This window comes from Ceratotherium simum, chromosome 22, assembly GCF_057802395.1.
Source record: "Ceratotherium simum simum isolate JZ-2026a chromosome 22, ASM5780239v1, whole genome shotgun sequence".
In the NCBI taxonomy this organism is placed as follows: domain Eukaryota; kingdom Metazoa; phylum Chordata; class Mammalia; order Perissodactyla; family Rhinocerotidae; genus Ceratotherium; species Ceratotherium simum.
In genome coordinates, this window is record NC_141921.1 from 10,424,629 (window position 1) to 10,449,583 (window position 24,955).

Below are 24,955 nucleotides of genomic sequence, written 5' to 3' on the forward strand. Positions count from 1 at the left end.
ATTTATTCTTCCAATCCATGTGCATGGAATATCTCTCCATTTCTGTATGTCATCATCGATTTTTTTCAATAATATCTTATAGTTTTCTTTGGATAGGTTTTTCACCTCTTTGGTTAAATTTATTCCTAGATATTTTATTCTTTTTGTTGCAATTGTAAATGGTGTTGTATTCTTGAGTTCTCTTTCTGTTAGTTTGTTATTACAGTATAAAAATGCAACTGATTTTTGTATGTTGATTTTTACCCTGCAACTTTGCTGTAGTTGTTGATTATTTCTGAAAGTTTTCCAATGGAATCTTTAAGGTTTTCTACATATAAAATCATGTCATCTGCAAACAGCAAGAGTTTCGTTTCTTCCTTGCCTATTTGGATTCCTTTTATTTATTTTTCTTGCCTAATTGCTCTGGCCAAAACCTCCAGTACTATGTTGAATAAGAATGGTGAGAGTAGGCACCCTTGTCTTGTTCCTGTTTTCAAGGGATGGCTTTCAGTTTTTCCCCATCAAGTATGATGTTGGCTGTGTGTTTGTCATATGTGGCCTTTATTATATTGAGGTACTTTCCTTCTATACCCACTTTATAGAGCATTTTTATCGTAAATGGATGTTGGATCTTGTCAAATGCTGTCTCTGAGTCTGTTGAGATGATCATGTGGTTTTTATTCCTCATTTTGTTAATGTGGTGTATCACATTGATTGATTTGTGGATGTGAACCATCCCTGCATCCCTGGTATCAATCCTTGATCATGGTGTATGATCTTTTTAATGCATTGCTATATTTGGTTTGCCAATATTTTGTTGAGGAGTTTTGCATCTATGTTCATCAGAGATATTGCCTGTAATTTTCCTTCTTTGTGTTGTTCTTGTCTGGCTTTGGTATCAGGGTGATGTTGGTCTTGTAGAATGTGTTAGGAAGTGTTCCATCTTCCTCTATTTTTTGGAATAGTTTGAGAAGGATAGGTATTAAATCTTCTGTGAATGTTTGGTAGAATTCTCCAGAGAAGCTATCTGGTCCTGGACTTTTATTTTTTGGGAAGTTTTGATTACTGTTTCAATCTCTTTACTTGTGATTTGTCTATTCAGATTCTCTATTTCTTCTTGATTCAGCTTTGGGACATTGTATGAGTGTAAGAATTTAACCATTTCTTCTAGATTGTCCAGTTTGTTGGCATATAGTTTTTCATAATATTCTTTTATAATCCTTTGTATTTCTGTGGTATCCATTGTAATTTCTTCTCTTTCATTTCTAATTTTTGTGTGTGTGTATGTGAGGAAGATCAGTCCTGAGCTAACATCCGTGCCAATCCTCCTCCTTGTGCTGAGGAAGACTGGCCCTGAGCTAACATCTATTGCCACTCCTCCTCCTTTTTTTTTCCCCTTTTCCTCCCCAAAGCCCCAGTAGATAGTTGTATGTCATAGTTGTACATCCTTCTAGTTGCTGTATGTGGGACGCCGCCTCAGCATGGCTGGACAAGCAGTGTGTCAGTGCGCGCTCGGGATCCGAACCCAAGCCGCCAGTAACACAGCGCACACACTTATCTGCTAAGCCACTGGGCCGGCCCCTTCATTTCTAATTTTTCTTTTTATTTGAGCCTTCTCTCTTTTTTTCTTAGTGAGTAGGCTAAGGCTTTGTCAATTTTGTTTATCTTCTGAAAGAACCAGCTCTTAGTTTCATTGATCCTGTCTACTGGTTTTTTTGATTTAAATTTCATTTATTTCTGCTCTAATTTTATTTCCCTCCTTCCACTGGCTCTGGGCTTTGTTTGTTCTTCTTTTTCTAATTCCATTAGGTGTAGTTTAAGGTTGCTTATTTGAGATTTTTCTTGTTTGTTAAGGTGGACCTGTATTGCTATGAATTTCCCTCTTAGGACTGCATTTCCTGTATCCCATATGAATTAGTATGGTGTATTTTCATTTTCATTTGTCTCCAAATTTTTTTTTTATTTCTCCTTTAATTTCTTCAATGATCTATTGGTTGTTCAGTAGCATATTGTTTAGTCTCTACATATTTGTCAGCTTCCCAGCTTTTTTCTTATAGTTGATTTCTAGTTTCATAGCTTTGTGTTCAGAGAAGATGCTTGATATGATTTCAATCTTCTTAAATTTATTGAGGCTTGCCTTGTTTCCCAACATATGGTCTATCCTTGAGAATGATACATGTGCACTTGAGAAGAATGTGTATTCTGCTGTAGTTGGATGGTGTGTTATCTATATATATCTATTAAGACCATCTCATCTAGTTTTTTGTTTAAATCCATTATTTCCTTGTTGACTTTCTGTCTGGATGATCTATCCATTGATGTAAGTGGGTGGTAAGGTCCCCTACTATTATTGTGTTGTTGTTAATATCTCCTTTTAGCTTTGTTAATAGTTGCTTTTATGTACTTTGGTGCTTCTGTGTTGGGTGCATATATATTTATAAGTGTTACGTCTTCTTGGTGGAGTGTCCTTTTTATTATTATATACTGCCCTTCTTTGTCTCTCATTTTCTTTTTATCTTGAAGTCTACTTTGTCTGATATAAGTATGGCAATACCTGCTTTCTTTTGTTTGCCATTAGCTTGGAGTATCATCTTCCATCCCTTAACTCTGAGCCTGTGTTTGTCTTTAGAGCTCAGATGTGTTTCCTGGAGACAGTATATTTTTGGATCTCATTTTTTAATCCATCCAGCCACTCTGTGTCTTTTTTTTTTTTTTTTTTTGTGAGGAGATCAGCCCTGTGCTAACATCCGCCAATCCTCCTCTTTTTTTGCCGAGGAAGACGGCCCTGGGCTAACATCCGTGCCCATCCTCCTCCACTTTATATGGGACGCCGCCAAAGCAGTGCGTCGGTGCGCGCCCGGGATCCGAACCAGCGAACCCTGGGCCGCCGCAGCAGAGTGCGCGCACTTAACCGCTTGCGCCACCGGGCCGGCCCCCACTCTGTGTCTTTTGATTGGAGAATTCAATCCATTTACATTTAGAGTGCTTATTAATATATGAAGGCTTAATGCTGCCATTTTATCACTCATTTTCTGGTTGTTCTGCATTTCCCTTGTTCTCGTCCTGTGTATTTCAGACTACCAGTTCACTTTGGTAGTTCTCTATGGTGGTTTTCTTAGTTTTCTCTTTATAGGTCATTTATGTCTCTGTTCTGATTATTTTTTTAGTGGTTACCATGAGGTTTGTATAAAAAATCCCGTAGATGAGACAATCCATTTTCTGATAACCTCTTATTTCTTTAGATTAAGCCGATTCCATCCCTTTCCTCTTCCTCTTCTAAGTTATTATTGTCACAACTTATTCCATCCTGTATTGTGAGCTTGTGGTTAAAATGACAGGATTATCATTATTTTTGATGTTTTACTTCCCTTTATCTTTAATGTTATTATTAAGTGCTTGCTAACCTGTTCTGATAGAGAGCTGCAATTTCTTGACTTTGTCCACCTATTTATCTCCTTGCTCAAAGCTTTGTAAACCCTTTCTTTTTTTTTTTTTTTTCCAGCTATGAGGGCCATCTTGATCATTTCTTGTAGGGGGGTTTTGTGGCAATGAATTCTCTTAGCTTTTGTTTATCTGGTAAAGTTTTATTTCTCCATTTTATCTGAGGGATATTTTTGCTGGGTAGAGTATTCTTGGCTGAATGTTTTTGTCTTTCAGAATTTTGAATATATCATTCCACTCTCTCCTAGCCTGTAAGGTTTCTGCTGAGAAATCTGCTGGAAGCCTGGTAGGCGTTCCTTTGTAAGTTATTTTCTTCGACCTTGCTGCCCTTAATATTTTATCTTTGTCGTTGTCTTTTGTCAGCTTTACTACTATATGCCTTGGAGAAGGTCTTTTTACATTGATATAATCCGGAGTTCTATTAGCTTCTTTCTCATATTTCCAGCTCCTTCACCAGGTTTGTGAAGTTCTCAGCTGTTATTTCTTTGAACAAGTTTTCTGCTCCATTCTCCTTCTCTTCTTCCTCTGGAATACCTGTAATCCTTATATTGCATTTACTAATTGACTTGGATATTTCTTGGAGAATTTCTTCATTTCTTTTTAGTCTTAGTTCTCTTTCCTCCTCCCTCTGAAGCATTTCTATATTTCTGTCCTCCAGAATGCTGATTCCCTCCTCCATAATATCAGCTGTTATTCAGGGAGTCCAGATTTTTCTTTATCTCATCCATTGTGTTTTTCATCTCCAACATTTCTGAATGGTTTTTATTTATGGTTTCAATCTCTTTTGTGAAGAATTCCCCCTGTTCATTAATTTTGTTTCTGAATTTCATTGAACTTTCTGTCTGTAATTTTTTGCAACTCATTGAGTTTTTTTATGATAGCTATTTTGAATTCTCTGTCATTTAGATTATAAATTTCTGTGCCTTCAGGATTGATTTCTGGGTGCTTGTCATTTTCCTTCTGGTCTGGAGTATTAATATATTTCTTCATACTGTTTGATGGGAAGAATTTGTGCTTCCGCATAGTGATTAGTGTCTGGTCACAACTTCCACCTGCCAGCACTGGGTAGGGGTCAAGAGCTGTGTATTCTGAGCTTGCTGCAACTCTGGCTCTCTCGCTCACAGCTGCTGCTTTTCTATCATATGCACAGGCACTCTGGCCGACCAGCTGAGCTGCAGTGGTAGGTGGGGGAACAGGTGCTTTCCTTCATCCACGATCCCAGGGGCATTTTTGCTCTGCCCTCACTCTCTGCTCTCCTGGGGTGCTGGCTGGGAAGACACTCCTGCAATAGGTTAGCCACCTCTGTGTGGGGCTTTCCCATGGGCTTTGAGGGAACTTGGGGAGCAAAGGTGTTCCCACAGAGGGCCACCCTTCCCCCCTCTCCTCTCAGAGCCGCACATGGTCCCACGCCCTGGGTCACTGCCATTGGGGGAAGGAGAGGAGATCCCCTTACCTCCTTCCACTTCCTCTGGGGATTCAGCACCTTCACTTTCAGATGTGTGGCTGCATGGGTCTCTCAGATGTCTTTTGTGTTGTGTGAGTGTCCTCTGTTGGTATATGAATGTCCTTTTCATTGTATCTTAGGGGCGAGAGTCTAAGGGAAGAGGTCACTCTGCCATGACGCTGATGTCACACTGATGCAACTTTTTAATAGCATTACTTGCCTGTACCATTCTCACTTAGTCTGCTCTTTTATGCTGTTGTTATTCAACTTTGTGTAACTTAACCGAAGTAAATTGTAAGCATTTCACTCCCATGGGCCATGACTTTTATCTCCTGCATTTAGAATATATTTAGTACCTAATTGTTAGTAAGGGTGATTAAATGTGAACATGGAGAAACCTCAAATCAAGGTAACAGCTTAATTTGTAAAAATGAAAGAAAATTGTAAATATGTCTGAATTAGGGTAAGTTTATAAATGGTTTGTGGAAAGCAGAAGAGATACCAGAGTTTTAATATATGGCTTCTTTTAATTTTACATTAGCTGTCAGAAAGAATATATACCATGTCTGGAAATTATTACCTTAGTTTTCAAAGTTAGAAAGTTTGGAGAATTAAGCTCAGTATGTCCTTATCATTCTTTATTTCTTCTGCTATTTGTGGCCATGCTGTACATTGGACTTTACAGAGGAGGAATTGTGCTGGGATTTGTTTTTATTTTGAGTTTTGAAAAGCACCAGAAGTAAGTTGAATCTTACTGAATTAAATGGTAAATGTGGCCTTGTGTGAAAGATATTAATTTTTCACCTGTCCTCTATAATGGTTCAGGACACTTGGAAAACAGACAACATCTTGTGCCGTAAAAGAAAGATAATTAATTGACCAAATATAGGCTATCCTATGTCTCTATCCTTATACCCATTTTTTTTTCCCCCGGACAAGTTTTGGGAAGGTAAAATACAGAATATTGGGAATGCTTTTGACTAGAATGTATGAGTAATGAAGTAGAATTGCAAATTATGGTTCTGATTTGCTTGACTGTCAATATGACAGAGATTATAATACTTGAAAGTTGATTCTTGAAAGTTGACTTCTTTAAGTAATGAGTAAAACCCCAAATCTGCATGTACAATGTAGTGGTCCTTATCTTAGGGAGAGATTTAGAGTAGTTTTATAGCGCTCTGTGTTATAGATGCTGTGCCAGGGACTTTCATAAGGTGTATAATTTAATCATCACTATGACTCTCTGAGGTAAGATAAGCATTGTCTTGATACTCTTATGAGGAATGAAACACAGATTAATTATATAACTTGACCAAAGTAATATGTCTGGTAATTGGTGGAATCAGAAGTTGAACCTAGGCTTGTTTGACTTAGAATTCAATAGTAATGATGTTGATGATGGTGTTAGTAATAATAGTTAACATTTGTTTTATTGCCTTACATGTAATCTCTAATGTAATCTTTCAAACGATGTTATGAAAGAGTTACATCAAACAGTTGAGGAATCTGAGACTCAGAAAGGTTAGGTGATGTGCCCAAGGTCCTACAAAGAAGTACTGGAGCCTGGTGTAGTGCCTGTCTATTGGTTCACCAAGGTCTGTGCACTAAAGGATGCTACCACGATCTACAGCTGGTCCCGTGTCCATTATACTCGCTTGATTCTAGCATGGGCTTCAAGAATAGGAACACATGTAGTTTGCCAATATCTATCAAATCTATATATTCAAATACATTTCATCATAAACTTGTTTATCAACTAAAAATTATCCATTTCATGTAGACAAACTGCTTTATCAATTAAAAATTATTCTGGTCTATATTCATATATCTCCTTTCTAATGAAAATAGTATTTGAAATCAATTACTGAAGAACTGATACAGATTTTAACTTGTTGCTTATCATCTTTGCTTATGTAACATTGTTGATGGATTTTAAGATATTTCTGAAAACTGCTATATGAATTATAATCATTGAAACAGAGTGATAGTAGCAAAAATCAAAAATGAAATCAAATTTTCTTTTTGATATGAAATATTTTTAGTTTAATTCTTTTGTACATCCTTTTCCAGATCATTCTCATCTGAGTTCCTACCGACCCAAAGAATATAAGGTATGTAGTATAAATTAAAGAACAATAATTGTCCTAGCTTTCATATAAGAGCATAAGTACATTTCTTATATGTATAGTCAGAGATTATCTTATTCATTTAGTCAAGAAAATGCATAAGCAATAATTGACATATTATGCAATGGCATTATTTTGGCTATGTTGTCAAGTGGTGGTATAAACTTCATTGAATGTCTTCCTGCAGGTGTTTTGTGGCTTTTGATTATCCATTTGGATTAATTATTTATTGAATAATTAGTGTATATTTTATATATATACACTATTATGCAATTATTCTCTGAATAATTAGAGGAATTTGTTGTTACTTTTGGTGGTACCTCACACAGTAGTATTTCTAAATTTCAGTCATTCATAGAGCACCCTCATAATTTTTGCATCTGCATGCAATTTATGCTATTTTCTTTAAATTCACCTTCTTTTTATTTATCTTGCCAGTATAAGTGAAAAATCAGTATCACATGCTTTAAATGGATGATAGTCTTAAAAAATACAGTGAAAACAAAACAATGTTACTAAAATCTGGCTAGGTAACTGTTGTTTTCCAAAGGCTCTGAGGCATGTTCTCTATTTCTTAAAATGAGATAAGCAATGATAGAGAGGTGTAAGAGACATACCAATAGCTAACTGAAGATTTCTGATTGAAAGAGAATTGAAAAGAAAAATACATTTTCCTTTGTGATTCAGTGTTGTTTAGTGTATATCCATGTACCATGCAAAATAATCTTGTGTATCATCTAAAATCATTTTGGGTACCATATTAAATTATCTGCCATACCACTAGTAGTTCATCTTCTACATTTTGAGAAGCACTGCCTCAGAGTTTGTCTTTTCTGTCCCTAAGTGAAAGCTTCTTAATAAGAAGTGTCCTTATATTTGGGAAAACAAAACAAAGAGCATAATTTTCCTTATAATACCTTTGTTTATTTACTTGAAAACAATATATTTTGTACTTAACTGACACTGAATAGCATAGTACTGTGCCTTGCTTTGAGTGTCATAAAAGAAATATGAACAGTTAGGTAACGAGTCAAGGCACCATGTGACTAAGGGCTCAAATCTACCGTTGTGTCTTAATCAACCAGGTGAAACTTTATAAAAATTCATTCCAGGCCTACTAAATTGAAATTGTTGAGAATAGAGACTGGAAATTTTTATTTTTAACAAGTTTCCAGGTGATTCTTATGGAGCTGTCCTGCCATCTATTGAAGGATTGGCATTTGAGAACCATTAGTGTAGACTACGAATATAGCACTTACGTAGATAGAACTGTTCCTTGTGTAGTGTGTATAGTGTTTGTGTAGGGTTGTGCCCTTGTTTAAGGCTGTCCCTGGAGGAGTGTGGCCCTGGCATAATTCACCTGGTACTGACCCATCCTATAATGTGGAATTTACTCAAACATATGCGCACATACATGCACACTGATGTGTGTAATATATATCCTCTTGCACACACACGCATGCATTGCACACACACATACACATGCACACACGCACATGTCAAAAAGTATAATGTTCAGTGTCTTGCATGGGGTGCAGGGAAGCCACCTTAGTTGTCCTACCTGAAGGACAAGCCTGTCTTTGTACATTTCTTTCAAGTCATGCTTCACAATTTATAATGTTATATTTATTTTTATCTTTGTTTAAAGTCTCCCTGCTTTACTAATCTATAAGTTCCAGGATGGCAAGGACCTTATTGATCTTGCTTATTGGTAATTGCTAGCATATTGTCTGACATACAGTGTGGATTCCTAAAATATGTATATTGTGTGAGTGGATTATGAATAAAAAACGAGTAAACCAAATATATAAAAGTACAGAGTGGAGAGAAAGGGATAAAGTTTATAAGACACTAATTTTTATCCTAAGCTAACAATAATCGAGCTCTACATTGGCTGGTCCATTTAAAGATAGGTGTATATATTTGGAATCCTCTTTTCCAAATGAATTCTTTTAAAGAACTGCACTTCTATCCATCTTTAATGTCCCCCCACCCTCACCTCTGGATTCTTCACTTTTAGAGTTAGAGTAGAAGTTGATCATTCACACTGCCCTTGTGAGGCAGTGGGTGGTAAATGAACTGACAGGGTTATCTCTGTAGTGAAGAGGTAGAGTTTCATAGAAGCACATGTGCAGCATTGAACAGTGCTGTCTTTTCTGTGGAAGGAATAAAGGATTGTTTTCCTACAGGCATATAGTAGCTGGTTAATAAATATTCAGGTAGTGGAACTCTGTATGATTTCTACAAGGAAAAGAGTTATGAAGCTAGGAGTGCTTGCAAAGAATTTTCTAGAAAATTGGGACTTTGCCTGAGTTCTTTTGAGGGATATATTTTGCATAGGCAAGAGAAGAGAGAGGAGTGTCTTCAGAAGGAAAGCAACTTGAAAAAGTCTTGGAGTTTGGAATAAGTACAATGTCCTGGGAGAAAAGAAAAACTACTGGTCTGGCTTGAGTGGAGGGTGTATATTGAGGAGTAATGGCTACTTAACATCCTATTTTTTCTAATTCTTTATACCTATTATATCTGCTTCTTCTCTCTTGAAGATTTCTAGTTGCTTGGTTATTATCTGTTGTTTTGACCAAATTCAACTCTCTTCAGTCTGGATGTATTATAACCAGCTGTTCTAGAAATACACATATTCTTCTAGTCTCACTTCTTTTCTGTTCTGCCATTACTCCACCCGGAATCGTTGGCTTCTGCTCTCCCATATGTGTAGTTCCATAAGCCTTGTGTATAACAGGCATTCGTTTAATACGTTGGTTCTCAGTGGGGATTGTACCATCCTCATGGTGGCATTTAGACATTTATGGGGACATTTTGTTATTACAGTCATTTAGGGGATGTGCTCTTGATATTTAATGAGTAGGATCCTAGATATTCTACAGAGAGTGGGACAGTTCCAATGAAGAAATCTCATGTCCCACATGGCTTTCAGCTATCTCACCAACCATTATGGAGGTGAAAAACATGTTCATAATTATTAGGACCAGTCTAACTCTACATAAAACACAGTATTTTAGGTTGTTTTAAGATACACCATATATTAAAGGAATACAGGTATAATACAGAGATTATACTTTTTTTTTTTTTAAATATGTGGTGTAGGGGCCAGCCCGGTGGCATAGTGGTTAAGTTCGTACACTCTGCTTCAGTGGCCCGGGGTTCATGGGTTCGGATCCTGGGCCAGACCTACACACTGCTCATTAAGCCATCCTGAGGCTACGTCCCATGCAGAAGAACTAGAAGGACCTACGACTAGGATATACAACCATCTACTGGCGCTTTGGGGAGAAAAAAGAAAAAGAGGAAGATTGGCAACAGATGTTAGCTCAGGGCCAGTCTTCCTAAAGAAAAAAAGGTTTTGGGCCTGAGAGCTATTTTATAGACATAGGCTCTTAAGGGCCAGGTTCTTGATATCTTAGGCAATGCAATTCTCTCAAAAATAAAATAGGCTTCTCATTTATTTGCCTCCAGTCAGTTGAATGTGTTAGTAAATACACCCAAAGTTTTTTTTTTCTAAATGTAATTCTAAAGTCTGATTTATTTCTTTGGTTCTTATGCTTTTTAACGGCACTTACCTTGGGGCCATTTAAAGTAGGCTTGGACTGGAAGCAACCCCCTCAATCTGATCTTGTTTTAGGATTTAGTTTCTCTGTTTAAAAAGTCTTAATGGGCCTTTGTTGCTCAAAGCCTTTTTTTGTCTTAACCTTATACCTTTTGGGGTCCACAAGTAGTTGGCTTTCACTTTTCCTGACCCTGAGGGCCCCTCAATTACCAGACTCTTTCTATACTATATTATCATTTCTGCTCTCAAACCAGTCAATTCTTTCCTGAACTCATCACTTTCTTGAAACCTCGTGCCAAATACAAGTAAAAGCCAATACACGCTACTTCTCTTGTCCTTGCCAGCTATTTTCCTAGAGATATAAGCTTGAAAGTTATGTGGTCTATCTTCCAAGCTGTTACAGGTCACAGTTTTATTAAATATTTTGCCACTGCATTACGTGGGTCTTAAATTTTCCATCCCCAAATATCTATTCCCTTGCTTCTTGCACCCGAGTGATAAGCCAGTGCATATTTAGATTTATGTTAAAGCCAGTACAGTAAGATACCGATTTCTGAATTGGTTGGGGTAATGCTATTTGCTATAGAAATAAACGTCCAAACTTCAGAAGGTTAATATAATAGAAAAATAGTTTTTATTCACATAATAGCTGAATTTAGGGTGCTTTTGCTCTGCGTGCTATTTTCTCCTTGCAGTGACCCATCTTATGACTTTGCCTTGCCCTAGAGCTTTGCTGTCCTCTTCACATGGTGGAGAATGAAGGAGGATGTGGAGAAGGCATATGTGTTTCTTAAAAGCCTTGGCCTGAATTGACACATAGTATTCTTGCCTACACTCTATTGCCAAGAACTAATCACATGGCCACATCTTGATGCAAGAATTGCTTCTCAACGATAATTCTACTCTGGAGGAGGAAAAGATGAATTGTGGTGGAAAGTTAGCCATTCTTGTCACACCTAGAATGCCTTGTCCCTCCCCACTCCCAGGTTATCTCTTCCCCTTTAAGAAAGATGATGTGACTCTGTTATGTTGGAAACTCTATTATGTTGGAAATAAAAATTTAGCAAAATTATCTCTGCCCTCTTGGATTTTTCAATGAGGGAGACAGATATTAACAAAATTACAAAATCGTATACTTGGAACTGTGATCAGTATCACGGGGGACATGCACATTAGCTTGGACATTTTGTACTAAGAGGATTTGATCTGGTGAAGGAGAATGAAAAAAGTATCTTGAGGGTTAGTGGTTGCTCTTGAGCTCTGAAGGTAAATAGGACTTTACTACATAAAAAGGAGGGAAGAACATGTGCAGGAGAAAAGGGGGAAAAAACATTTATAAAGGTTTAGTGGCTAGGTAGCTAAAAAACCGGGGTTACTAGAAGTAAAAGACATGGTATAAATTGAGGCTGGTGTCGTGGATAGGGATCGAGTCTTTTAGGCCATGTTAGGAATTTTGGTAATTATCCTAAGTGCAATGGGAAGCAAATGAAATTGTTTTAAACAACAGTGACATGGTTATATTTGTACTTTGAAAATATCACTCCTGATTGCAGTATGGAAAATGGATTGGCTTGGGAAAAGAGTGGGGATACTAGTAGACAAGTTAGTAGGGTATTGAATGGTCAGTGTGAGAAATGATGATAGCTTGATTGGCGTGGTAGTAATGGAGGTCGTTAGCAGTGGAGATATTAGACAGTTAGGATTAATGTTGATAGGAAAGTAGACTTAACAAATGGAAAAGATATACTGTGTTCTCATAGAGAAAGACTCAATATCATAAAGATCTTCTTCTACTTATAGTAATTTGAAAATTAACAAGCTCTCAAGAAGAATATCTCCAGGCAGTTTTTTGTTTGTTTGTTTGTCTTTAATTCCAGGAACTAGGCAAAAGTAGCCAGGAAAACTTTGAAAACAGAGAGCATTGAAAGGAGCTTAGCCATGCAATGTTAAGAATGACTCTTAGATTCCTGATTTTCACAACTCAATGTTTGATGACACCATTTATTGAGATAGGAAAATGTGGAGTTCACAGAATTCTAAATTCTGCAGCAAATTCCTGTTTATCTTGTTTAGACTTTGCAGAGTCTCTGACAATGGCTTTCAGCTGAGAAACAGACCAGAGCTTAAAAATCAACCATATGGCACTTGTATTCTGAAGGAGATTTAACTTGAAGAAGTTATTAGCCTTTGTTTCTGGCAGGTCAGATGGGAAGGAAAGCAGACAGGAGGAAGGACAGGAGTCTGAGGTAATTGAGGAGCACAGGACAGGAGATGAGGAAGAGTGGGACAAAGGCCGTTTCTTTCAAGTTGGGATGTGAGGGTATCTAAGAGAGATATAGCTTTAAATTTTCACATTTTTTTATTTGCCTTGGCCAGCAAATCTTTTTTTTTTTTTTCCACCATATCTTTTTGGGAAGCGATATTTGGAATCTGAAAATTTTTTTGCAATTTTTGTCATGCCAATTAAGAAATGAAGACCATTGGATGTGTGGGATTTTGCTCCTTTACATTTTAAGGCATCTTTCAAATGAACAGTTTTCTTCATATAAGAAATTCTTGAGTGGCCACTGTAATTCTAAAATATCCTGAGTGAAATTAATGCTGTTTAGAACAATAAATGTATGATTTAAAATTATAGTGTGAATACATGTAAGAAGATTGAATCTAACTTGGAGGAGGCATAGACCTAAACTGAAACACACACGTGACAGTCTGGCAATGTGTCGGTCAATATGTTGCTTATACACCTTATGTCTTGAGCCCCCACCTAGTGGTTGGTGTCTTAAGTTGGACACCTGACCAACCTGCAATTCTAGGAAGACAGAAGGTTTAGAAGCAGTTTCTCCCAGAGGCATTTTCTCCCATGGAGAAAACAAGAAAAAACTAAGGCAAGTTTTCATAATATTTTGACAAGTGACCCAGGGCAAAGGTTTTTACTGTAAGGATTCTGGTATGATGAGGACATCTGAGCCTGTCAGTCCTAGGGCCTGGCTCGAGGATGGAATTAGTAGCTTACGCCCGTTCACGTCCCTATGAACTTCCTCTTATAGACTCACAACAAAAAGTGACAATGATGGAGAGAGACATTAGTATTGTTAGTAATAAGACAAATTTCCACCTAGGATACAATTTTTCAAATCTGCTTAAATAATGAAAAGATTACTAAAAGGGTTCTGCATTCCTACAAGACAGAGTAACTCAGCATTTGGGAGCTTTAACAAAAGGAAATCAGAGCCCAGACTCGACACCAAGATTCACTTACCTCACCATTGTAGTCAGAGAGACCCTCAAGAAAGGACGCTCAAGGAGGCTCAAGAATTCTCAGAGGAATATGCTCTTTCTTAGTTGAGGGTCTTAGCTGTGACAGTAAGGGGAGTCTATTTGGATCTTATTGGACTTCCAGGATTATCAACTGCAAACTCACCGAAGACTACCACAATAACTGAATAATCTGTTATTATCAAGCAAAGCTGAGTTTATGACATAACGCAGTAAGGGAGGACACCAGCTTTACAGTCTTAGTAGTATCTCTGAAAGGGGACGGTTAAGGACAGATATTTAGTAAAGGGTTTTGGGGTCTGGGCTCCAGTGTTTTAAGATAGGGCTTTTAATGAGGGAATCTAATTGGCAAAGTTTGTGATATAAAAGTTTAGGATTAATGGACACAAAGGTTGGGTCTTAAAGCAAGTCTTGATAAGTAAACAGCTATTTGATAAGGAAGGGATTTGTCTAGTTGAGTGATCTATTGTCCTGAGAAAGGAACTGGTTGCCCAGATTAAGAACTGTTGTTTCAGGAAGGAAACTGATTGATGATTGAGCAGACTATTGTTCAGGTAAATGGTTTATAGGAACGTCCTGAAGCAAATAATGAAGTTATTTAATGGTTTATAGCATTATTTTCCTGGCAAGAGTTTCCTAGAACTCATGGTAGGGTCCTGTTGGCGCAGGTGGGCCTCAGTTCTTGATTCTGTTAGTTAAGCTATGTGAATGCAGCTGGTCTCAGTTCTCACATGTCTTACTAAAGTTGTATATGCTTTTTCACTAATGTGCTACATATTGTTTGTTATATTTATTCCTAGAAAACTTATAGTTTCGGTTCCCATTGTAAATAGTCTTTTATGTAAAATTACATTTTTTGTGTGTTTTACTGATGTATAGGTTTGAAATTAATTTTTGTATAACACTCTTGTCTTAGATATTCTTGAATTTTTTTATAAAGGAAAACAAACATGTACAAATAATGCATTTTATTTCTGCCTTTCAAATTATTTCTTTATCTTGATTTACTAGGATCTTCAATATAATGTTGAATAAAAGTGGTGATTGATAGTGGATGTGGCAGAGACATTTATTGTTATTGGCTATTCGTGTCCTCTCTCTTATTTTCAAGTCCTCCTGCAGGTATATGGGGCCTAGTTCTAGCGAGTGGGCTGTGAATGGAAATTATGTGGATCCCTTCCAGGGTGAAGCATAGGAGGATTGAGATGAACTCTGTCTTGTTACAGTGACAGTGAGGCCTCATGTTCTATGGTACAGCTATAAGTTGTTCAGTATGTCTCATCAGCGCGGGTCCTTGGGTTATTTTGTGAAGTGTAATTTCTCTTGCTAACCTGTATTACCACAAAGCACAGGAAAAAGTGAACCTTTATTATGTGAAGCCACCGATTTTCAAACTTAATTTGCTACTGCAGTGTAGCCTAATATGCTGCAGCATAGATTAATACAGTGTGCACTCTTGTTTTGATACTGTCTTTGATAGGATCATGTCTAAAGTGTCACACCTATGAATGTTATTTACAGTAGATTTTTGTTAGATATCTTTTAGCAAGTTAAGGAAGTTCACTTTGTAATTCCTTGTTTGCAAAGAATATTTTTTAATTATGAGTGGATGTTGAGTATTATCAATAGATGCTTTTTTTCAGCATCTATTGAATTAAGACTGATTTTTTTGTAGTGAATTAATAGATTTTCTAATGGTAACCCATCCTTGTATTCTTTGAATAAACCCAACTTGGTCATGTTGTATTCTTTTTTTTTTTTTTAAACATTCCTGAATTTAATTTGTTGATATTTTATTTAAGATTTTTTCCATATATGGTCATTAGTGAGTCACTAGAGGGTGGTCTGTAACTACCTTTCTTCTACTTTCCTTGAATGGTTTGATAGCATTGTTATGAGTCACATCATAAAATTAGTTGGGGGATGTTTTCTTTCCTTCTTGGGAACAGTTTGTCAGTTCGTTCCTTGGCTCTATGTATTGGCTTATTAGTAAATCTTCCGTGCGACTTTCCTTTTGGGCATCCTGTGAGGTTTGGGCTGTGGGAGTTTTCCACTTGTTTCTGCCATAGATCTCTCATATGTCACTGGCCTGGGACCTCTACAACTTAATAGCTGTTTGGCTTTGCTTCAGTTTCTCTCCTGTAAAGTGTAGATAATAAAAATACCTACCTGATAAAGTTGTTGTGAGGATTAAACAAGTTGTTTATATAAATGCATAGAAGAGTGGGCTAAGAATGGAGGGAATTTTCCCCCAGGAAGGATTGATACGTTTAGGAGTTACTTATCATTTTCATTGCATTATTTCGGAATTTCTTCTAAATTCTTCCCCAGTGTAAAGAAAATAATCTTCCTTAAACCAAACCAGATAGTTGAGCATATGGATTTTTAAAATGGATAAGATAGGAATTGATCATTCACTTGAAGTAGGATTCAGAAGGAATGTTCTCAGCAAAACTGAGAAACTGATCTTGGTTACCAATATCTGCTCCTCTCTCTTTTGAATCAAAACCATACTTTCTTCCCACTAATCCTGAAAGTTGTACCTATACTGCACTTCTTTCCTACAATCCTTATTCCCTACTACTTCCCAGCTAATTCTGTTAGAATTATTTGTATTTATTTCTTAAATTTTATGCCCCATGACAGAGAAGTTTTAGAGCATGATGTGTAGTACCAGGCGTTAAGTAGGCAGGTTTTCAACAAATATTTGTTGGATAACTGAATTTCCTGGCTCTACTGTACTTAGTGGTTAATTCTCTCTTCCGTTAATTTGACCTTGAATTTCCTGTAAATATAAAAATTTTATGGCCATTATTATGATTTAAATTATCATGTAAGAAACTTTTCAGGAATCTTATTTCATAAGTATGGTATAACCAAACCATTATATCATATATTTGAAAAGTATGTCATTTACATAATTACATTACATTTATGTAATTACAATGAATTTAATGTATGAAATTTTCTTTTCTACCTGTAACAGTTTCACATTGGCTTAAAAATATTAAATTTTTTATCTTGATACATTTCAAAATTTGTAATATTGGAATTGTTACATTTCTGAGGTCTTAATGAAGGCATTTAAACAACTCTTTTCATAAATGTAAACCAAAAAACTATGCTGAAATATGAAGATTGCTGTAAACAGAGGAAATAAATATTATTGCCTTTCATAATCCAAGCCCTCTGCTTTGTGTTTTTACTCGTTTTATCTCATTTATTTTTTTGTAGCAAACCTGTAAGATTATTTCCCCTGTCTATAGATAAGGAAACTGAAACTTAGAGTAAATGATTTACTCAGGGTCACATAACTAGCAGGGATTTGAACCCAGGTCTTTGGACTCTAAGCCATTGTGCTTGAGGAGTCACCCAAGAAATGGAGCTCTTCTGTAATGAGCCGAAGACATAATATTCCATTTAGGTTTTGGAAGTGGATAAGTAACCTATGGAAAACTCATAAGAGCTGTGGAAATGTTTCTTAAGCTAAATCTTGAGGTTGAAAGTTTGAAGTGGATTCTTATCAAAGACTCACCCCCTCTTTATACCTCCCAGTCCCCCATTTAGATATAAAACTTTCCTAAACAAATATTTACTCTAATTTCACGGAGAGAATACATCTCAACTATGTTCCCATTGTGCAATTACTTATTGTGTATCTAGTTAGTTCTAATTTCCTTCCTCATTGTTTTATCATTACTTGTTTTTTCATATCTCCCATTCTGGATTGTAATTTCTTTAAAGTCTCCTGTTAGATTTATCCATGATTGTATTCTCCTACCTTGTTCAGTGCTTTATACGCAAAAGATGCTTAATAAGTGTTGGATAGTATTGAGTTACAGCATTTAAGGTTCTCTACAGAATGTGCCTCTCTCCACCATTATGATGTTCTCTCCTATTACTTTCCCGTAGAGATAGCCAAGTGATTGTAGTCATTGTTTGTCTTTCCTTGTGCCCTTTTCCCCATTCTGAATGCCCTTTCTCCTCTTTTTCTCTGCTTATGGACTTGATTCCCATCTCACCTCCTCTCCATGAGACCTCCAGCAATCAGATCATTAGAAGTCTTTGAATTTCCTGCTGCAGTTATTGTCATTAGGACATGTTTGACACTTAGTGTATTTCATTGTCAGTTATCTTTCTGTTTGTGCCCTGTCTCATCTGGATTGTGAGTTCAAATCCCCGTGGTTCTCTAGATCTGAGTATTAGCTAGCATATTGTTTGTTCAAGAGATTCTCAGTGAATATTCTGATAAATAGAAAAAAAGTCAGTTATTGTCACCTGGAAGAGGCTCTATTGAAAGCATTGCTAACTAGTTTAGGGAGAAATTTTAGTATACAAAAAATGAGATGGTCTGCCAGCCGACATGACTCAACTGGCCTTGAAATTAATGAAGAAAAAATAATTTCTCTACTATAAGCCAAGTGGCTCATATTTGGATATAATTCTAGAAACAGCATTATAGCACTTTTTTTTCTTTCCTATCAGTCTCTTAATGTATACTCTTACATTTGTTGATCATGGACCTCTTTGATCTTATTTTTGACATTGACTGTGTTTTTACTTTGTCTCCGTGAACAGCTAATAATGGAGCAATTTTTAATTTTTTCTTTTATTCAATCTGTATCACATATTTCTTGGTCAGTTATTTGGGACTGTATCTGAGTCATGTGAGTTACATGCTATTTGGTTCTGAGATGAAAGCTTCATTCTCTCTGCTAACTGCTGACTCACCATATGTTGCTGTAATTCTGGAAAGCAGTGAAAATCGTGGTAGTGTTGAAGCAAAAAGCTGTGTTGGACTGGTATTTTAATAATAAATGACATATTTATTGTATAACTCATTCATACACCTAGACATTCTGCAAGATACTTTAAATAAACGATGTAAGATCTATAAGGTAGCTATTACTAACCTATTTTACATAGGACAGAAATGAGTCTGAAAAAAGATTAGGTAGCTTTCTTAAAGGTCAAATTGGCCTTCTTAAGGGTCAGATATTTAGTAAATAGGAGTGCTAGAACATAAGCTCATAAAGGCAGGGACTTTGTTGTGTTCACTGCTGTAGTCCCAACACTTAATACAGTGACTGGAAGTTAAATATTTGTTAAATGAATGCAATTCCTTCCTCACATTCTCTCTTGACCTCAACTCCAGATTATCACTCCCATCACTCCAGCAAAGCTACTCTTGTTGATGTTACTGATGACTTCCCTATTGCTAAAATCCAAAGGCCCATTCTCACTCAGTCTTTTCTAACCTGACGCATAAGCAATATTTGACCCAGTTAGTTACTCCCCTTCCTTGAAATATGTTCTTTGATTGGCTTCCAGAACGATGCATTCTCCTGTTTCTTCCCTGGCCACTCCTCAGTTTGTTTCCTAGCCTCTAAATAATGGAGTATTCCCAGGGCTCAGTCTTCAGACATTTTCTTCTTTCATTTTACGCTCACTTTCCCTGGTGATATCACCTGGTGCCATATCTTTAAATACCATTTAGACTCTAGTAATTACCAATTTATATATTTATCCTAGACCCTTCCCTGAGCTCCACTCTAATATGTTAGATGATTAATAGATATGTGAAACTCAACATGTTTAAAACCAGACTCCTAGTATCCTCCTCTTCTACCCTTCCAGCTGGAAGGGTGTAACTAATTCATACGAACAGCTCTTCGAGTTGATTACGCCAAAATACTTTGGTGTTACCTCTGACAGCTAGTCCATCAGCAAATCCTATTGACTCTATCTTCCAAATGCCATCTGAATCTGATCACTTTTCACCTCCATTGTTATCACTCAGATCCAAGCCAGCATTCTTTTCCATATTTTGTTGTAATAGTTTCCTAGCTGATTTCCCTGCCTCTCCCCATGGCCCCTTTGTAGACTGTTCTTAACATAGTAGCCAAGGAGAACTTATTAAAAAAGAAAAAGAAAAGAGCATATTTTTCTCTGCTCAGAATAGAAGTCTAAATCCTTAAAATCTACCATTTTGACCTTATCTCCTACTATTCAGTCCAAGCCTACTGACTTTCTTGCTATTTCTAATGTATCAGACATGCCCTCCACACCACCCCACAGAACCTTTGCATTTATTCTTTTCTCTTTCTAGAATGCTCTTCCCACAGATGTCCCCATGATTTAGGTCTTGTGGTCTTTACTAAGGTCTTCAGGCCTTTACTCCTTAGGTCTTTACGAAGACATTCTCTTCCCTTTGAGGCCCTCATTGACTATCCTATTTAAAATTACAGCTCCTGGGGCTGGCCCCGTGGTGTAGCGGTTAAGTGCGTGTGCTCCGCTGCTGGTGGCCCAGGTTCGGATCCCGGGCGCGTACCGATGCACCGCTTGTTGGGCCATGCTGAGGTGGCATCCCATATAAAGTAGAGGAAGATGGGCATGGATGTTAGCCCAGGGCCAGTCTTCCTCAGCAAAAAGAGGAGGATCAGCATGGATGTTAGCTCAGCGCTGATCTTCCTCACAAAAAAATAAATAAATAAATAAAAAATAAAATAAAATAAAATTACAGCTCCTTCCCTACATACCCCTCCAACCCCACACCGCAGCACTTCTTATCTCTTTTCCTGTCTTATTTTCTTCCTGTGGTATTTATCATCCTTTGACATAGTATATATTTTACCTATTTATCTTGGATCGTGTGTGTTTTTAAATCTCTCTCCTTACTAAAATGTAAATTTTACTAGAATATAAGTTCCACAAGGGAAGGAATTTGTTAATTTGTCTACCCTGATTTATTTATTTGTCCCCAGAACAAATGAAGCAATGAATGAATATTAGGGCTAGAATTCCGTTCTATTTGTCCTTATAGTTAAACTAGGCTATTATTAATTTATGTGTTTTGTGTTTTGTTTTACGCATACACCCCTACCTTTACCCCACCCCTACTCAAAAGCCTTTAGAATTGATAAAGTTTTGTAAATTTTAGACATGTGGAATGAACAATCCAGATGTATTTAATGTTTAATCGTAGAATGGTAATAATGACTGCTACATTCTGAAATTTACCTTCCAATATAGCTGTGGTATATTTGGTTTTTGTACTTTTACAAAGGTTGTGTGTGTGTGTGTGTATAATGTTACTATATATATAATGTGTATACATATATAATGTCTTAAGCAGGTTATCAGGACACCCCATGGGAGAGACTTCGATGACTCTTTGGAAAGGTGTGATGAGTATTTGAGCTCAAGGTCATGTAGCAAGCCCCAGCATTCAGCGAGGACCTTACTGGTCCATTCAGCACCCTCAACAATGCCCAAGCATTCTCCAAGCCCAGTGTTAAATCGAGCTTCTCTCAGGGAAAGGTAATGCTTAGCTCTATGTCTATACTAATTTTTTGAATAATCATCATTAGAAAAGAGAAGGCAGAAAATATGTATGTGAAGTGATTATTTGTAAAAGGACAATTTGATTTTAAGAGGCTTACTTGTTTTTATTTAGAACATATTGCATATTACATAGTGTTAGATACTCCTCCCCAGCCCAGTTCTCTTGAAGTGAGTTTATTAGCTATTAGTGAGTTTATTAATTAGGGTCACTTTAAGCCTAATTAAATACTGTAGTTCATAAAAGTGAAAAATAGAGTATGTGATAGTTTGTTTTTAGTAGATTCATAGAGATTTACTATTATAGACATGGCTTCTGTATAAAAATAGCATAGGTTATACTTTCCTTTTAGTGGTAACGGTGATGCTATATATTCTTGGTAAATGGTATCTAGTTTCCTCAAATAACCTCCCCCCAACTCCCCAAGAGAATCTTAATCATGTAAAGATTCCAGCTCTCCCTCTAAAAATGCTTTGGCAACCAAAGTTAGACACTTGTTATAATTTTGATATGAAAGAAATAGTTCCTCTTCATCTGTTTTTGTTGTTGTTGAATCCGAGTTGGAAATTTCTTGCCTCTCGCACAAATAGTTAGTAACATAGAAAACAAGAGTTGTCATAAATTTAAAAAAAAACAAAAGAACAACAACAACAACTCTGGGTTTTTAAAAACTTTTATAGAAATTTGAAAACCTAAGAGATATACCATCAACAACATGGAAATAAAAATCTATCTCTACAGATGGTATCAAAAAGCTAAAGTAGCACACTAAATTCCTGCAGAATATTAGAGCCATCAGACATAACTGACAAAAGTTTAAATTAACTATAGAGAGTCTATCAAAAGTTCATCTCAGGCCGGCCCGATGGCGTAGTGCTTGGGTTCGTGTGCTCCATTTTGGTGGCCCAGGGTTCGTGTGTGGGTTCCCGGGCGTGGAAGTGCGCACCGCTCATCAAGCCATGTGTGGCAGCATCCCACATATAAACTGGAGGAAGATGGGCACAGATGTTAGCTCAGGGCTAATGTTCCTCAGCAAAAGGAGGAAGATTGGCAACAGATGTTAGCTCAGGGCTTGTCTTCCTCACCAAAAAAAAAAAAAAAAAAAAAAGTTCATCTCAACACTGATGATTCAGACTAGAGTGACTCAAACAAGAGTGTGTCAGTTTGGAGGCTGTATTAAAACATCCCTGTTCTGAGCAGATAGGTCTGTCCATTTCCTCATTATCTCTGTAAGCATTCAAAATGGATAAATGGAGGTATGCTGTAGACCCTAATCCTGAGATAGGAAATTTTGATTAATGTTGCTTCAAGTCTATTAGAATCATGCCTATGGAGATCATCAAGTTCAGATAGAAAGATAGGTAGGTAGATAGATAAAAAGATATATTTATATATTTATTTATAGACATACATATCTATGTATCTCTAGGCTTTAAAAGTTCAAGAGAAGCTCTTGAGAAGTTTTTCTGCTGAAGTCTGGTAACTTGCATCTCAATATGTCGGGGGACTTTGTTTGATCTCCATGTCTGCTAAGATGTTCAGACGCATAGTTGGTGCTACTCTCTTTTTACCTACTTTTAGAATTAAGCACATGTGGTTTTGTTGGTTAGGTTCTTTGCCATATTTGTAGGTTTTCAAGAATTTTTTTAGCTGTATCTCCTTGGATATGTTTTTATAAATACTGTTTTATTTTTTTATCTTTTCACATATTTTGCAGACCTCTCCAATTGTCTACCACAGTAGTACAATATCAATTTTAGTCTTGTGTTATTTTTTCCCTGTATATAATTTTGTCCCAGCTTTTGAAGCCTATCCCTTACCAGGTTGATAAATTCTTCATTGAAGCTATCTTCAAAAATTCTTTGTTGAGGATAGCCGAGTCACCTGTCCCTTTTTCATAGAGGGGATGACTTAGAGTAGATAGTGGCATTTACACGTTTATTTTGATGCTGGATAGTAGATGTGGATAAGTTCTTTGCTAGAAGGAAATGAGTGATTCTAATATTAAACATTACCTATTTTACCCATGACTTGAGGAAGGTTGAAGTATTTTTTAGATTAAAAGAATATAATGGCAATTCAGTTTTGAATTTATCTCAAATTAATAAAATTTCATTGGGGTACTCTCTAGGGTAAATAAACTTTTTTACCTTCACTAGGATAGAACACCCCTACTTTGAGAATATTTTCTAAAAAAGATCTCGATTTTATCTATAAAGGAAAATAAAATGTCTTTAAGATATATTACTAGGAGCAGAAACATTTTGTTCGTTTTAGCATACTCAGTAGCACATCTTTGTTTATTTATTTATTTTGTGGGTGTGTGTGAGGAAGATCAGCCCTGAGCTAACATCTGTTGCCAATCCTCCTCTATTTTTGCTGAAGAAGATTGGCCCTGGCTAACATCCGTGCCCATCTTCCTCTACTTTATGTGGGATGCTGCCACAGCATGGCCTGACAAGCCGTGCGTTGGTGCGCGCCCAGAATCCGGGCCTGTGCACCCTGGGCCGCCGCAGCGGAGCACGGCACTTAACTGCTGTGCCACCGGGCCAGCCCCAGTACCACAAGAATGTCTTAAATATAAGACATTCTCTGATCTGGCTCTGATCTCTGGTCACTGAGCAATAAACTTACAGGGTGTTTATATAATCTATCGGAATCAATAAACAATTTAAACTGATGTAAATGTAGATTGTATTTCCCAGGCAAAATTGGGAGCATGAGAGAACATACAGCTATAGTTTATCTGGGTAAATATTCATTAAAATTTAATGTTTTCCTCTAAGAGTCCTGTAAATTGCTGACTCCTTAATCATGTATATGAATAAACAGACTTTCGAAAACTTTATCAGTGACTCTAAACAAATGAATTTCTTCATATAGTGAAGGTGCTTTTTGCTTTAAGCTCATTTAAAAAATACCTCCAATAGAGTTAGCACAGCATAAAATGGTTTCAATTTTGATTATAAGTATTACATTTCAGAAGCAGTTTTCTCCTCAAAGTATAAATATTAATATTATGGCATAATTTGTATTAGCCTGTAGAGTTATTACTAAAATTAGACTAAGAAATACTAGCAAATCTAATTAAAAAGGAGCTGGTATTCTTTTAATCATGCTTAAGGTTTTGTTTGATTTTTATAAACGGAATTAGAATGCTAGGCAGTCATTCCTTATACCACAGCACAGACTAGTGGATCCTCTCCTAGTGTCATTGAAGAGATCCTCTTGGAGCTGCCTATTTGGATCTCAGATTTTCAAGGTGTGTTACATATGTAACAAATAACAAAGTCTGCCAATCTATTAGCATAGATTCAGTAACACTTCCTTTTACAAATGTAGGAGGTTAAAATTTAGATATAGTTAGTTGATCATCCCATATTGATTGCATTCTTTAAAACAGATTATGTAAATCATTTATCCTATTAATAGTTAATACTTTGTGTAAACATAAAATTGTAAGTTTCTAAGGACAAACTAGGAGATAAAAGACAAACTTTTAAGCAGCATATTAGCGTTTTAGTATTCATTCCTTTATAAAGGCATTATTACTAACACTTCGTATAGATGCATTATAATCAGATGGGTCTGGAAATTTTCATTATTATGTGTATAAAACAAAGTAGCTTACTTATGCTAATGCCAGTTTTGAATCTGGGAAAGGTATGAGAAAGAGGAATGGTTGTTTTATTTCTTCTTTGACATCTTTAATTGCAACACTCAGTCTCTAATAAGTCATATTTTTCTTTCCTATTTTTCAATATTTATTTTTTTTAGAA

At 36.4% G+C, this 24,955-nt stretch overlaps 1 protein-coding gene across 5 annotated transcripts in view; it reads left to right on the plus strand.

Annotated features, from left to right (window-relative positions):
- SPATA6 (spermatogenesis associated 6) overlaps nucleotides 1-24,955 on the plus strand; it is a 131,954-nt gene that overhangs the window by 64,893 nt on the left and 42,106 nt on the right. For 3 of the 5 annotated variants that reach the window (XM_087445977.1, XM_087445978.1, XM_087445976.1), the window contains 2 exons: nucleotides 6,935-6,975; nucleotides 20,967-21,154. In XM_087445977.1, coding sequence (XP_087302103.1) covers nucleotides 6,935-6,975; nucleotides 20,967-21,154 — 229 coding nt within the window. The remainder of the gene's footprint in view (nucleotides 1-6,934; nucleotides 6,976-20,966; nucleotides 21,155-24,955) is intronic. The other 2 variants (XM_004438524.3, XM_014793833.2) reach the window with 1 other exon arrangement.